At 51.2% G+C, this 14,208-nt stretch overlaps 1 protein-coding gene across 1 annotated transcript; it reads right to left on the bottom strand.

Moving 5' to 3' along the window:
• Positions 1 to 150: 150 nt before the first annotated feature.
• On the bottom strand, positions 151 to 11,550 carry SENP2 (SUMO specific peptidase 2). The gene is made up of 17 exons (XM_032698346.1): positions 11,396 to 11,550; positions 9,753 to 9,808; positions 8,974 to 9,107; positions 8,682 to 8,754; positions 7,959 to 8,037; positions 7,237 to 7,378; positions 7,008 to 7,111; positions 6,490 to 6,584; positions 5,793 to 5,850; positions 4,151 to 4,214; positions 3,643 to 3,786; positions 3,359 to 3,490; positions 2,827 to 3,030; positions 2,639 to 2,718; positions 1,173 to 1,257; positions 853 to 948; positions 151 to 363 (listed from the first exon to the last, which is right to left on the bottom strand). The coding sequence occupies exons 1-17, from the start codon at positions 11,503 to 11,505 to the stop codon at positions 301 to 303; spliced, it is 1,719 nt and encodes a 572-aa protein (XP_032554237.1). The 5' UTR covers positions 11,506 to 11,550; the 3' UTR covers positions 151 to 300.
• Between the last annotated feature and the right edge of the window lie 2,658 nt (positions 11,551 to 14,208).

Genomic DNA, 14,208 nt, shown 5'->3' with positions numbered 1-14,208 from the left:
GTGGATAAAGCCCCCCTGCTCTTCCACAAGAGGATCTCCAGGCAAGGAACAGCACAAGGATATCCCCCAGAGCCCATGAGAGGAGACACCCCCTCCTCTTCCTCAGGAATTGTGAGCAAGTTAAAAAACCCCATGGAGACACCAAACCGGTTTTCAATTAAAAAATAAATTACTCTAGTTTATTAACAAGTAAAGTTCCCTTACAATAAGGCTCTTACATAAATTAAATATTTACCTTAACAGTAAGAAATAAATACCTCTCTTTTTTTACAGAACAGTGTTTTGCTAACAGTGCATGTCTCACAGCAGCTGCTGATGAATTATTTCCCACACCATCTTCCGGCGGAAGTAAGGCATGTGCTCCTGGAAAGGAAAGGGAAAAATCCATTAAACAGGAAGGCAGGGGAGAAAGAGGCAGAAAATCTCCATAAACACCCAGGGAATTCTTGAATGGAGGTTGCTCTTCAGAGCTGTCAGCACCTGCCATTTGGGTACAAGGTGGGTTTCACACAAGGGTGACACACAACCACCCAACAAAGCCAATGTTTGCTCTGAAGGATGTTTATTAAAGGCTACCACGCTGGAAAATAACCAGTGTCTGAACTGCTCCAAGGGGGAAACCTGTTTTCCAAGAGATACAAAGGCCAGATATTAGAAACCACTGGCTGCAGCATCCTGTGGTTGGAACAAGTTGGGTTTTAAGGTCCCTTCCAACCCAAACCACTCTGGGATTCCATGATTCCACGACCTTGCCAAGAAGCAGACACCAGACATGAGGAACAAGCCCTCAGCCCCTGCCCTGGCTCTTGTATCCATGTGGGAAAGGCTGGAGCCGTTTCTCATTTCCCTCACCTGCGTGAAGGTGATGGGTTTGTCTCTGGAGATGGAATCAGCAAATTTGCAAACAAAAACCCCACAGTCACTTCCATTACTTTGTTGAGGGATTTCCTGAGGAACACAAAAAAGATGGAGAATTTTTATGCCTTAATGCCTTAAAAGAGCAGCAATTTGTTCATAGCACACATTACCCACACCACCAACAACTGAAAACCTACTTCCAGAACCCATTTCCTGCTCCCAAACCCAAGGAATAGTCCCAAGTAATCCCTTTTGCTTCCTTGGAAAGTGTTATACCCTCCCTCACATCCCAAATCCAGGCACTGCTCACGGACCTCTGGGCTCAGGCTGCGAAGAGTCCACTCGGAAGCAGTCAATTCCAGCTTTCTTTTTTCCCTGCTTTCCTCTTGCAGGTATTGTCTGTTTAAAACAACACAGAATCACTTTTCATCTCCCCAGTTTAGGGCAACAAAAAAAAAAAAGCTGCTGAAGAGTGACAGGAAGATGAGTGGCAGTGAAATGTCAGAGGATCCTCACGGCAGCGGATTTAAGGAATGTGGAGGAAAAATCCCAATCTTAATTTAGAGGCACGGTGAGAGGCTGCAAGTGGGGTTCCCCAAGGCTCAGTATTGGCCAGTCCTGTTTAATATCTTTATCCATGATCTGGATGAAGGGATCAAGGACACCCTCTGTCAGTTCACAGATGACACCAGGTTGGGTGGGATGTGGATCTGCTGAGGGCAGGAAGGCTCTCAGAGGGATCAGGACAGGCTGGATCCATGGGCTGAGGGCAACGGTGTGAGGGTCAACAGGGCCAAGTGCCAGGTCCTGCCCTTGGGTCACAACAACTCCCTGGAAAGCTCCAGGCTGGGGTGGAGGGGCTGGAAAGCTGGGAAAGACCCTGGGAGTGCTGGTGACGGCAGCTGGACATGAGCCCAGGTGTGTCCAGGTGGGCAGGAAGCCAAGGGCACCTGGGCTGTGTCACAGCCAGAGTGGGCACAGGACAAGGGCAGGGATTGTCCCCCTGTGCTGGCACCGCTGAGGCCCCTCCAGGGCTGTGTCCAGTTCTGGGCCCCTCAGTTCAGGAAGGACATGGAGGGGCTGGAGTGTGTGCAGGGAAGGGAACGGAGCTGGGAAGGGGCTGGAGCAGCAGGAGCGGCTGAGGGAGCTGGGGGGGCTCAGCCTGGAGAAAAGGAGGCTCAGGGGGGACCTTCTGGCTCTGCAACTCCCTGACAGGAGGGGGGAGCCAGGGGGGGTCAGGCTCTGCTCCCAGGGAACAAGGGACAGGAGGAGAGGGAACGGCCTCAGGCTGTGCCAGGGGAGGGTCAGGTTGGATACCAGGAGGAACTTCTCCCTGGAAAGGGCTGTCAGGCATTGGCAGGGGCTGCCCAGGGAGGTTTGGAGTCCCCACCCCTGGAGGTGTCCCAGGAAGGCCTGGTCGTGGCACTGAGTGCTCTGGGCTGGGGGACAAGGTGGGCATTGGGCACAGGGGGGACTCCATGGGCTGGGAGGGCTTTTCCAACCTCAGGGATTCTGGGATTCTGTGATTCTGTGGTTTGTCTCTGTGGGGCTGCTCTCGCTCTAAAAAGCTGCTGGATTAAGGATTTTTACTGGCAAAGACATGTAAGGATGTCCAGAACACACGAAAACCTGCCCCAGTTACACTCCAGGTGATTTAAAACACTGAGCAGAACAGAAGAGGGACAAAGTGAGGAGCAGCCTGTGCCAGGGCAGGACCACTCCAAGTGGGGAAGGAAAAAGGCCTCAAAACAATCAAAAGGATAAAAAAGTAGCTACTCACAGCAGGGTTTTACAAATGTTGTCTCCTTTCTGTCCCAAGGAATCAAAGTATTTGATAGTTTTCTTTCTGACATCTATGACCTGGGATTAAAAGGTGAATGTTGGACAAAGCACATCCCAAACCCTAAAGGACTTTTCTTGCTAGTTTTGTTCCTCCCATCCCCTAAATAAAAGGCCAGTTTGACTCACCAGCAGCGTCCAGTGCACTCTGAGGTGAATGGGCACCAGGATGAGATCCTGCTTGAAGAGATCCACACCTCTGGTCCACCTCCTCACTGCTTTGTAGCCTCCAGAACAGAGTTTGGGGTAGAAGAAGGTACTAAAAGCATGGAGTGCTGGATAGCCTTCCTTCTTACTTCTTTCCACCAGAAGGTTCATGTAGAAATTAATGACCTGGGCCAGAGAGAGGAAAGTTGAGATGTAAGAGAAGGCAGTAACTTGGCAAATGAAAAAGGCACCAACATGTCTTTGCTGGCCACCCTTGAGTACCCAACTGAGACAAGCCCAGCTGGCAGCTTTGGCTCTGGGAATGTTGCCCTGGGTGACTTGTGCTGTTGGATAAAAGCACCTGCACCCACTCCAGCAACCCAGCCTGACCCCTGGGAGCTGCACAACCCAAGGAAAGGAATCTCCAGAAACAGCAGAACCATAAGCACCCAGAGAAGGGGTGCTCCTGCACAAGTGTTGGGTTAGAGCATCCCTGTGCTGCAGCTCCTCTCACCTCGTCGTTGAGCCAGCACAGCTGCTGCAGGGTGCAGATGTCCTCACGAGTGACCTTGAGCTTGAAGGCACTGCTCAGGATCTCACCAGGCTCCCCTTTGCCAAAGGCAGCAGAGACCTCCCTCTCCATGGCCTGGAATGGACAATTCAGTGGGGAAGGACTCGTGAAACAGGACATGGAGCACAGCAACGTCAACCAACCCCTAAATTCAGGTCAGGTGCCACAGCAACAGGCATTCCAGGGATTTGCTACACCAGCAACAGCACTGGTTTGAGCACAGGTACCTCTGTGAGTGGGGTAAAGTCTTCTGCTGGCTTTTCTGAGCGTGGGAGTGGCTCCCTGTCCACAAAAAAGAAGTCTTTGGACAGAACAGGTGTCACATGGAACTGGAATAACATCCCCTGGGACACTTCAGCTCCACCCCGGCCCTGTTAGACAAAAGGACACGAAGTTACAAAGCAAGCACAGGAGCTTTGGGTGCCACAGTGCAGAAAATCCTGCCTGTGTATCAAGCTGGCATTGTTTTTGTACATACAGCCAAGCAGCAAACTCCAAAGTCACTTTTGAGTGGTGACTGCATCCCAACTGTGCCCTCAGAACAGAGGCCAGAGAGGCAGGAAGATCCCTTGGCTTGGACCAACAATCAGAGCACCAGCAAAGCCTCCAAGGTACCAAGCTGAGATCAGGACTAATATTTCTGATTTCCACACTACAAATTTTGGTTTGGATCCTGACCAGAGACGAGTTATATTTTCTTTAAAAAAAGTGAAATAATGACTAACTGAGCCTTACCACTGCAACAGCTTGTTTCCCTGGTATTCCCTGTCCATGGGAGTCTTCTGGTGGTGTGTAGTAGCTGAGGAGAAAGAGAAGCAAGTGAGTTGAATATCCATCCTATCCCATGAAATTCCCAGGAATTCACCTTCTGGAAAAGAAGTGTTTCTTCAAGGCTGAATCTGACATACGACAACATCTCAGTTTCCTGCCCCATTCCTTTTGCAGCAGCAGCTCTGGGATAGATGAAGAGCTGGAAGCTTTACAAACTTTCTTCCACCTACAGGTGCCAAACTCAGTTTTATTCTTTGGAAAACAGGGGAGCAACCAGCATTTCCTCTATCCAGTGTTTTGGGCCCTCCTGGTGACAAACACCACATGCCAGGAGTTCCACTGCCAGTGGAACAGGAACATCTGCACCTGTCCAAGTGCAGTTGGCTTATGGGAACTAGGAGCAGCAGGGGGAATGGGACAGCTACGGGGGGTTTACTTGCCTTCTCTAGTCAAGAGAGGCACTATCCCCCTGTGGAGAGGATGAGCATTAAAACCATGCAGGCTCTGAAGAGCAAACAAACACACAGACATTAAAGTTGTCCATATCTGTCCCACTGTCACCAAACAATCTCCTTTTCCAAGAGGGAGACCTACAACAGACTCTCATAGTGTCCTACACTCTTACCATGTGCTTTAAAGGCACGTGGTAAGAGAGATCACAGGCCCTGTCAAATGACTTCATTTAGGGGCTAAATCTGAAAAAAAAAAAAGGCAAGAAAATGTTCCTTTGACTCAAACCCATCACACTGTACCAGTTATTTCCTTCTCTCCCCTCCAGCTTAGGGGAAGCAGTGACAATTTGACACAGGATGGTGCTGCACTGCTAAATATAGTCCTTGTGTCTAAGGGGGGAGAAGAATAGGGACAAAACTACCTATAAACAGGACTGCCATGACTGAACGTCTCCCTGCTCCCATCTGTGCTTTCTCCTCTCTCATCTAAGGGCAGGAAGATGAGTAGATCACACTGCCAAACCAAAATCCTTCCCTGGAGCTGCAGCCAAAAGCCTCCAAAACCCAAAGGCACCAGCACTGCCAGTCCTGCCACCAAGGAGCCCACTGGCCCCTCCTGGTGAGGGACCACCTGACTGCACACTCCCTTTTTGGGCTTCTGTTCAAACTCAAGGCATCCTGCAGCCACAAAAACTGCCTCAGGACCTCCAGGCTTTACAAGCTCCCTAAACCTTATGGCTCAGGATCCACAGGAATTGCAATGTCAGCTCAGGATCCACAGGAATTGCAATGTCAGCTCAGGATCCACAGGAATTGCAATGTCAGCTCAGGATCCACAGGAATTGCTAAGTCAGCTCATTAATGGTTTGGCACAAAGACACTCACAAGCAACAAGGGATTCTGCAAACCCAAGGGCAATGTGGTGCAGCCACCACTGGCCCCCCCCACTGGCTTCCTTCTCCCAGAAAGAAGCAGCTCTGGCAGGGGAGTCAGATTTGAGGGACAACTGGCTTTGAGCAGTTCCACAAACCAGCTGCTCCTTTCCCCTTTCCCCCCACACTGAGATGATAAACTGGAGTTGTCTTCTGGAGGCTGAGAGACTCATGCCCCCAGAGCCAAAAGAAACAGGGACCACGATTAAAGGACACTCCTACCTGATCATGACACCTCTCTGAGGCAACTGGGGGCTGAAAACATCTCCATGTTTGACACCTGCACAGAAAAGCAGCAAAATGACAACAAGAAGGTGACGTTCCACCCCAGCAGCTCTTGGTTTCTGGGTGACAACACCAGAACTTTGACTGATGGCTGTATGGTTAGAAGTTCAGACTCTGGCACCTGCTCAGAAATCACTTCAAACCCCATATGATTTTAAAGTAAAAGCCCAGATGTGTAAAAAGAAGTAGTGATGAAACAATATTGAAATAATGAGCAGTGGAAAAAACTACCGGGGACAATATTAAACATATATGCAATTAGTTTACATGGTTTGGAAGCTCTGCTATCATAGAAATAGGCCTGTCTAGCATTAAACTGGATTAACTCAGAGCAGCTCTGAGTTAAGAAGCAGCATCTGGGGGTGCACAGTCACATATTCTCCTCCCCTGGTACAAAAACTCAGGTACCACAACCTTCCCCCTGGGCAGTGGGGTCACATCTGCAGCTACAAACAGCACTGGTACAGCCATATCTCAAATACCATTTTAAACCAATTTTTTTTCCCTCCAGTAAAACCCTCACAAAGCCAGTTTAGCCAATAACTAACTATGGTTTGGGAGGGGGGGAGGAAATGTCCTGTTTTGGTTAGAAGCCAACCTACAAAGACCAGACCTGAATCCTGGGGATACTCACTGGCCCTTTGTGTCACACCTGGATAGACACCCCTGGATTTTTGTCCTTTCAGGTGACTCCCAGTCGCCACTGGTTCCTTGGAGTGGGTCTGAACCCTTTGGAGTAGCATAAAAAAAAAAAAAAAAGACAGAGAAGAATCACAGTTTTCCCAAGTGATTTGTTACCAGTGCACAACAATTCATTAGAAAGGCCACAGTTGATTTGTACCCAACTGTCTCAATTACAGTTGGAACCCACAGTTAAAGCAACAGAAATATATGAAGCAAAATTAGGCTGCTTAATCCCTTAACAGAACAATCCTGTCACTGGTTCCATGACCAAACACTAACTTCCACGAGTTTACATCCACAAGCTTGGCTACTGTCAACTCAGTGAATACAAAAGAGTCACATTTTCTGTCTCCACTGTTTCAAGAGAGACTCGTCAATTGTGACATTTGATTCTGCCCAGAGCCCCTCCCCTTCCATGTACAACAAAGTCACCCCCCAAGAGCTAAGGGACATTTTGCTTATAATTACTTGTTGAAGTTTGCTGGCTGGGGAGAATTAAGACGTCCAGAATATTTTTCCTTGAACAGCTTCAAGATCTCTTTGTATTTCTGGCTTTCTCCTCGACGAACATCCTAAGAGAGGGGAAGGAAAAAAAAACTTCAGCAGGAATTCCCACCCCTTCCTCTCGTCTCAGTCTAACTGTGGAGGAACTAGGCAGCAGTTTCATCCCAAAGGAATTCCCTTCTCCCCAGATTACCTCCTCAGCAGCACACAGGGGCCTCCCCACGCTACTGGCTCCTGGAGAGGTGGGACCTGGCACGGGGAGCTCCTTGATGGGGGGCCTGGGTGTCACAGGGCTGTCTGGAGCTGGTTGGATGTGGTGATTATTCTTGTTCAGGCTAAAACCAGCGACAGAAAAGAAACTGTATGAAGAGAACACTCAAACCTCCTGATTTATTAGTTAGATTTTAATTAACACCTCCTGATTCAAGCAGGGGCACCCACAGCAGGCTGCCCAAGACCTTGTCCAGGTAGGTTTTCCAACATCTCCATGGACAGAGACTCCACCACCTCCCTAGGTGACCACCTTCAGAGTAAAAAAGTGTTTCCCAATGGAATTCTCTGGGGTTTTTAGGGGTGGGGGTTTTTTGTGGTTGTGGGTTTTTCTCTACACTCCTGGTCTCAGCCTCTTGCCAAGTTTAACACTTCCTCCAGCCACAGGAGGTGGAAGTGTTGTACTTGTTCATCTTCCTCAGATCTCCTGTGTGTATGAACTACCTGGATTTAAAGAGCAAGTTTAAAGTTGGTTAAAGAAAAACAAAAACCACAGCTGGAGACCTCCCTTAATACAGAACACCTTGGAAAAATCCTGCTCTGTGGACACAAATACAAATGTTGGGCAACACAGAGGAAGTTCAAGGATGAAAGACAAAAAAAAACCTTCAGGGAAGAAGTGAAAGGAAACAGAAGGATTTTTACCTGAGATATGGAACTCCCTTGTAAGGAAGGGATAGTGCCTCCCTAGCCAAGCACGTGTTGGTGTCACAAGGCATTTTAGCTGCAAGAGAAGAGTGCAAACCATCAGCAACTGTTCAAGGAAACTGGAGTTTGGGGAGTTCAAAGAGCTTCACCAAAGATAAATTACTTTAATTTTCTCCCTTACATCCTTATATTATTTGTGTTATGTTGCTTCAGATCAGCAACTACGGAATGTTACCAGCCTAAACCTGGATAAAAGAGGGTTATGAGGCTCTACTACCTAAACTTAGCACTTAAAACAATTTCCTTCTGGTAATCTAACACTGGGCACAACTGAAGGCAACAGAGCTGCATGCAGGGCAGCTCCTGAACTGAGATGCCAGGATAAATCACAGAATATCCCTGGAAGAGACCCCAAGGATCATCCAGTCCAACTCCCAGCCCTGCACAGGACACTCCAACAATCCCACCCTGTCCCGGAGGGCGTTGTCCAAACCCTCCTGGAGCTCTGGCAGGTTTGGGGCCGTGACCACTGCCCTGGGGAGCCTGTTCCCAGCCCTGATCCCGATCCAGAAGCAATGCCAGGATGCAGGGAAGAAACAGAGCTCACATTCCAGTATTCCCAGATATTGTAACTTCACTAATGAGTCCCTAAGCCTGGGGTGGAGCTGCACAGGGCAGCAGCACATAGAAATGAGTGAAGAACTTGCTGTCCAGCCTTACCAACTTCTACTCTGTCCTCATCTGCCACAGAGTCTGTTGCTCTTTCAAATGAAGAGTCAGAAGTGGCCTGAGCCTGAAATAAAAACAAAACCAAGCACCAGAGTGAGTACAACCTGAATGTGAACCCAAGCAAACCTCGGGCTTCCCAAAATCCAGTCAGCTCTGCCCTGACTCGGGGCCCAGGGTTTGCTGGTCCAGGTTGCAGCAGCAGCTCTGACGGGATCAGCTCACACATGCAGGGATTGACACAGCACAAGCTTATCCCTGAGTTCTCCCCTAAATCTCTGCTCACCCCTTTTCCAGGCTCAGGGAGAGAAGTGGCATCACCGCCCAAAGCCTCCTGGCACCCACTTGTTGCCTTGGGTGGCAACTGGGCGGCCACAGGAACGTCTTCGGGTCTCTTGTTAGTCCCGCAGACGAGACATTCTGAAAAAAAAAACCCACACCACCAGGTCAGAAAAGGAAAATTAGGGTTTCTATTTGCATCAAAGCCCAACTCCTCGATCCCACCTGACCCAGGTAACTCATTTCAACAACACACCAACAGCCCCTCCCGCGACACCAGGGGCAGCACCATTCCCAAGCAGGAATTAGGGAGCTCTGCATTCCCTGAGGGACAGCCACAGCTTTGACTTAAAACACTCTTTGTCCTGCCCTGCAGGGGCTCAGTGCCAGACAGACCTGGGATATCCCTGTACCACACACAGGCAGGAGTTACCCTTGGTGCAAATACACGGAATTCCCAGGAGGAAAAAAGTTGTTCCCTACTTTTCCCTTCATCAGGCCACAATCTCCAACCCTCAGGCTGGAAGAGCCCTCTAAGATCATCAAGTCCCAGCTCTGCCAAGGCCACCTTTAGCCATGTCCCCAAGTGCCAAATCCACATGGATTTTGAACACTGGGACACACCATCAGTAGGCCCCAGCCCCGTGAGACCCCCTCAGGCCACAAAAACGGCTCAGAAATCCACAGTTTCAGCAGCAATTGTGAAGTACAAAATCCAGAGCTACCCAAGGCACCTCAAACCCAAGGAAAACCAGGCAGATTAACCCCTTCTGTGAGGTGCAATACCTGTTTTCTGCTTCTTTTCAGGAATATCGTCAGGATCTTCCACAGGTGACGAAACGCTGAGGGAAAGAACAGGCACAACAGTGTTTGGCAACCACAGTTCAGCTCCCAACTTCCCTCCACATATCCCAAAGATCTCCCGTGATCTCTGGGATCATCCCACTAAACCATATGAGGCCTCTTTTTTTCCTTTCTTTTAACGCTTCCTGATGTTTTACATGTGTTCCTACCACCAAAAAATTCCTTAAATGTGCAAAGTTTTCCTCTTTCCTCGAGGACAGCAGCATTCCAGGTCACTTAGCCATCCAGGTTCATGTCACTACATTGAGTTGCAAAGGAAAATTTAAGTAGGACAGGAAATAAAAGGTGGGAAAGCAAGTCCTGCTTACATCCACTTCCACAACTTCAATAATCTGCTGAGTCAGTGCTTGGGAACGAATCCTTGAAATAATTACCAGCCTCACCCTTTCTCAGAAGCCCAAATCCCAGGATTCTATCAGTTGATACCCTGATAAAGTCCAGCAAACCCTTTTCCTTTAGGAACAGAGTGCAAAGGACGTTCCTATTTTTCTTCCCAAGAGCTCATTCCTCCTGAGCTGCTCCTTGGTGGAAACTTCTTGTGCAACACCTGGCTCTTTCCAGAGGCATTCCCTTGCCTCATTCACTCTGGAATGGGGCACTAAGCAGAGGCTCCTGGAGGAAGTTCCTCCCAGAGGGAGCCACCACACTGCCCAAAGCACAGCATGGAATGGATACATTCCCTCTGTTCCCAGCAGTGGAGATGGTTCAGCCACTGGCACTGGGAGCTCCTGGGTAATGCCTGGGAAGGCAGCCCCCTTTTATCCTGCCACATCCATATTCCATGGCTTTCCTCCATCCAGCATATACCCTTCCCTGCTCCTCCAGCACACCTGCTTTGATCCTTTGATCCCCACCCCTTTGATCCTTTTCAAGCCCCCACCGTGCAGATGGGAAGGAAACGAGAGGGTGGGTTTGCCAATAGATTTATGGGGAATATCCAGGACCCACAATCACCTCAGCATCTGGGATTTGTTGGGAATATTTGACACCCACAATCACTTCAGCATCTGGGATTTATCAGGAATATTTGGGACTCACGATCCCTTCAGCATCTGGGATTTATCGGGAATATCCCGGACCCTAAATCATTTAAGCATCTGGGAATTACTGGGAATATCTGGGACCCTAAATCACCTCGGTATCTGGGTTTGCCAATGGATTTATCGGGAATAACTGGGACCCACAATCACCTCAGCATCTGGGATTTATCGGGACTATCTGGGACCCACAATCATTTAAGCATCTGGGATTTATCGGGAATATCCCGGACCCACAATCATTTCAGCATCTGGGATTTATCGGGAATACCCGGAACCCACAATCCCTTCAGCATCTGGGGTTTTTTTATGGATTTATCGGGAATATCTGGGACCCGCAATCACCGCGGCACGTGGGTTTGCCAATGGCTTCATCGGGGACACCTGGGACCCACGATCACCGCGGCACCCGGGGCTTTCTTATGGATTTTTGGGGAATGTCAGGGACCCACGCGGGGCGCCGGGCGGCAGGGCAGCAGCAGGAGGGCCGGGGCCAGGGGACCGCCGTGTTTGGCGGCGGGGGCTGACCTGGGGAGCGGCCTCTTTGCGCTGCGCGGGTCCGGGCCGGGCTGCGGTGCGGGCTGGGGTCTGGCGGCGGCGCGGAGAGCGCGGAGGGCCCCCAGCAGCCATTGGTACATGGGCCGCGCGCCGCGCAGGAAGTGCGTGCGCCCCGCGCGCCGCCCGGGCCCCGCCCACCGCGCCGCCCGGGCCCCGCCCACCGCACCGCCCGGGCCCCGCCCACCGCACCGCCCGGGCCCCGCCCACCGCACCGCCCGGGCCCCGCCCACCGCACCGCCCGGGCCCCGCCCACCGCACCGCCCGGGCCCCGCCCCGCCCCGTGACGCGTGCCGGGTGGCCACGCCCCCTCGCCCCGCCCCGCCCCGCGCGTGGATGGAGCGCGCGCGCTTTAAAATATTTTGAAGCCGAAATTGGGGCCCTATCCGCCTCTTCTGGCCTCATCCCGATTCCCCCCCGGCCGGCCCCGCGAGCTGGGCGAGGAGCTTTCCCCGCTGGGGGAGCTGGGCTGTGGTGGGGATCAGTGCCCGGCGTCCCCGTGTGGTGTTGGGAGTCGCTGGGCATTCCCTGGGGTTCCTGCCTTTCCCTGGGATTCCTGCTCTTTACTGGAGCTCCTTACCTTCCCTGGGATTCCTGCCCTCCCTCGGGGCTCCTGCCGTTCTCCGGGGCTCCGCGGTGGAGAAGCCCCACCCCGCCTCCCAGGAACAGCAGGGATGTCCCTCTGGTTTCCCGCCCTCCCTGTCCGGGCCCGGGGTGCGGAATTCCCGTCCCGGGGCTCACCGAGCCGTGCCCGGCTCACGGGGCAGCATCTCCACAGCTGCTGCTGTCGCGACTGACCGAGCGCCGGTTCTGGAGCGCCGCCGTCTTGGAGCTCGGGCAGCCCGGTGGTGCCGCGTGGCTCGCCCGCCCCTCGCGCCAGGAATCCCTGGGAATGGCCGCATTCCCGCCGCGATCCCCGCGCCTGCTCCGCCTTTAAAAGAAGGGCTCCTGGGTGCTTTCCTCTGTCACTTCCCAACCGTTCGCTCCGGGCTGGGAAGGGGCAGCGGGAGCCGCATCCCGGAGCGTGGCTCCAGCGTTTCCACGGGAGCGGGAACGATGTTTAAAAGGGAGGAAGCAAGGAAAGCGGGGAGGAAAACGGGGAGGTTAAAGCAGGTTTTTCCGCAGCAGGTCCCGCTGGCTATTCCTGCCCGAAGGAAATCCAAGGGGTGGTGGGATCTGGTTTAATTAAAACGACCTTCCTGGTTGTTTTAGGAGCTTAATCCCCAGTCCGCTACACTTCAGGCTTCAAGGAATGAGGCTGAGCCTGGATGCAGAGCCCAGCAGAGGGCACGGCAGCGCCACGCAGGAGCTGCAGAGCCTCCTTCCACCCCCTTCCTCATCCTCACCGGGATCACGTGCCTCCCATTCACTCCCCTTCCTCATCCTCACCGGGATCACGTGCCTCCCATTCACTCCCCTTCCTCACCCTCACCTGGATAAAGTACGTCCCGCTCACTCCCCTTCCTCATCCTCACGGGACAGTAGCATTCTAAGGGCATTTGGGGCTGTTAAGTAAATTTAAATATCTGACTGATTTTGTGTGAGCCGGGAATGTGCCTGGCTGTGTCCATGGAGTGGGAGCCACCGGTGCTCATCCATATCCCTGTAACCTCTGCAGCTGGAAGAGTTTATCCCAAACACAGGATCATTAACGTGGAATTGCATGAGCTGGGTCTATTTCACACGGGGTTGTTGTGCAGACTTTTGCCATCTCTGAAACATCAATAACCAAGTAAATGAATAAATTAGGGTTTAATTACATTAATGCCACCAGGCTGAGCAAACTTTCTTCTTGCACTGTTTTCCTCACAGTAAAATTTTCCCTTTTTCTTCTTCTTTTTTTTTTTTTTTTTAATTTCCCCAGAACACATAACAACAAGGGCTGTGTGTTGTAATTCCTGGTGTGTCTTCCCAGAGCAGCTTTGCATCAGCTGTGTTTCCCAATCCTGGTATTTTTGCAGCTGCTGGTTCCCTCCATGACTTCATCCTTACTCTGCCTCTGAGCTCCTTGCTTGGGGTACTGACGTGGTGTGACTCAAAATGGTGATATTTGGTGCACGTAACCCAAAATCCAGTCACTGGCTGTTCGATACACCCCAATTACTCTGTCCCACCTCCAGTCCCAGAGGGAGCACAGAGAACTTCCATCATTAATTATTATTTATTGCTCATTATTTACACTTTGCCCAAAGTCTCTACCTTTAGTGCAGCTTCTGTGCAACAGCAATGGGGTTCCAGTACCTGATTTCAAATTAGTGGGATAACAAAGTAATTCTGCTGAGTAATTAGTTTGGGAAATGATGGTTAATTTTAGGTACACACTTAAGTATATAAAGCCTTAAATCCCTGTGTCCAGGATTTCAGGTGGAACAGCTTGCAGGATGATGGTGGGAGAGAAGGGATGGGAAAGTGAGACAGGGAAAGCAAGGGAAGGGGTGGGAAGGAAGGGAAGAGAAGGGAAGAAAAACAAGGGAAAGGATGGGAAGGCAAAGCAAGGGATGGGAAGTGAAGGTGTGGTAAGGGAAAGCAAGGGAAAGGAAGAGATGGGAAGGCAGGGCAAGGGGTACGAAGGCACGGCAAGGAAAGACAAGGCACAGGATGGGAAGGGAAATGAAAGGAAAGCAAGGGAAGGGATGAAAAGGCACGGGATGGGAAGGGCCTGAACACCTGTTTGGTTTCCCACAGAAAGGTAAGGAAAAGAAGAGGAAGGAAAGGGAGTGATGGGAAGGCACAGCAAGGGATGGGAAGGCAAAGCAAGAGATGGGAAATGAGGGCATGGTAAGGAA

This window comes from Chiroxiphia lanceolata, chromosome 10, assembly GCF_009829145.1.
Source record: "Chiroxiphia lanceolata isolate bChiLan1 chromosome 10, bChiLan1.pri, whole genome shotgun sequence".
Taxonomy (NCBI): Eukaryota; Metazoa; Chordata; class Aves; order Passeriformes; family Pipridae; genus Chiroxiphia; species Chiroxiphia lanceolata.
The sequence above is the reverse complement of the archived record's forward strand: the minus strand, read 5'-3'. Positions and strand labels throughout refer to the sequence as shown.

Excerpts from the sequence above, each read along its gene's own strand:
- SENP2 (XM_032698346.1), bottom strand. The coding sequence starts at position 11,505 with ATGTACCAATGGCTGCTGGGGGCCCTCCGCGCTCTCCGCGCCGCCGCC. Across the intron at positions 8,038-8,681 it reads TGAGGACAGAGTAGAAGTTG|CTAAAATGCCTTGTGACACC; the intron begins GTAAGGCTGGAC and ends CTTCTCTTGCAG. Across the intron at positions 4,215-5,792 it reads CAGAGAGGTGTCATGATCAG|CTACTACACACCACCAGAAG; the intron begins GTAGGAGTGTCC and ends CTTTCTCCTCAG.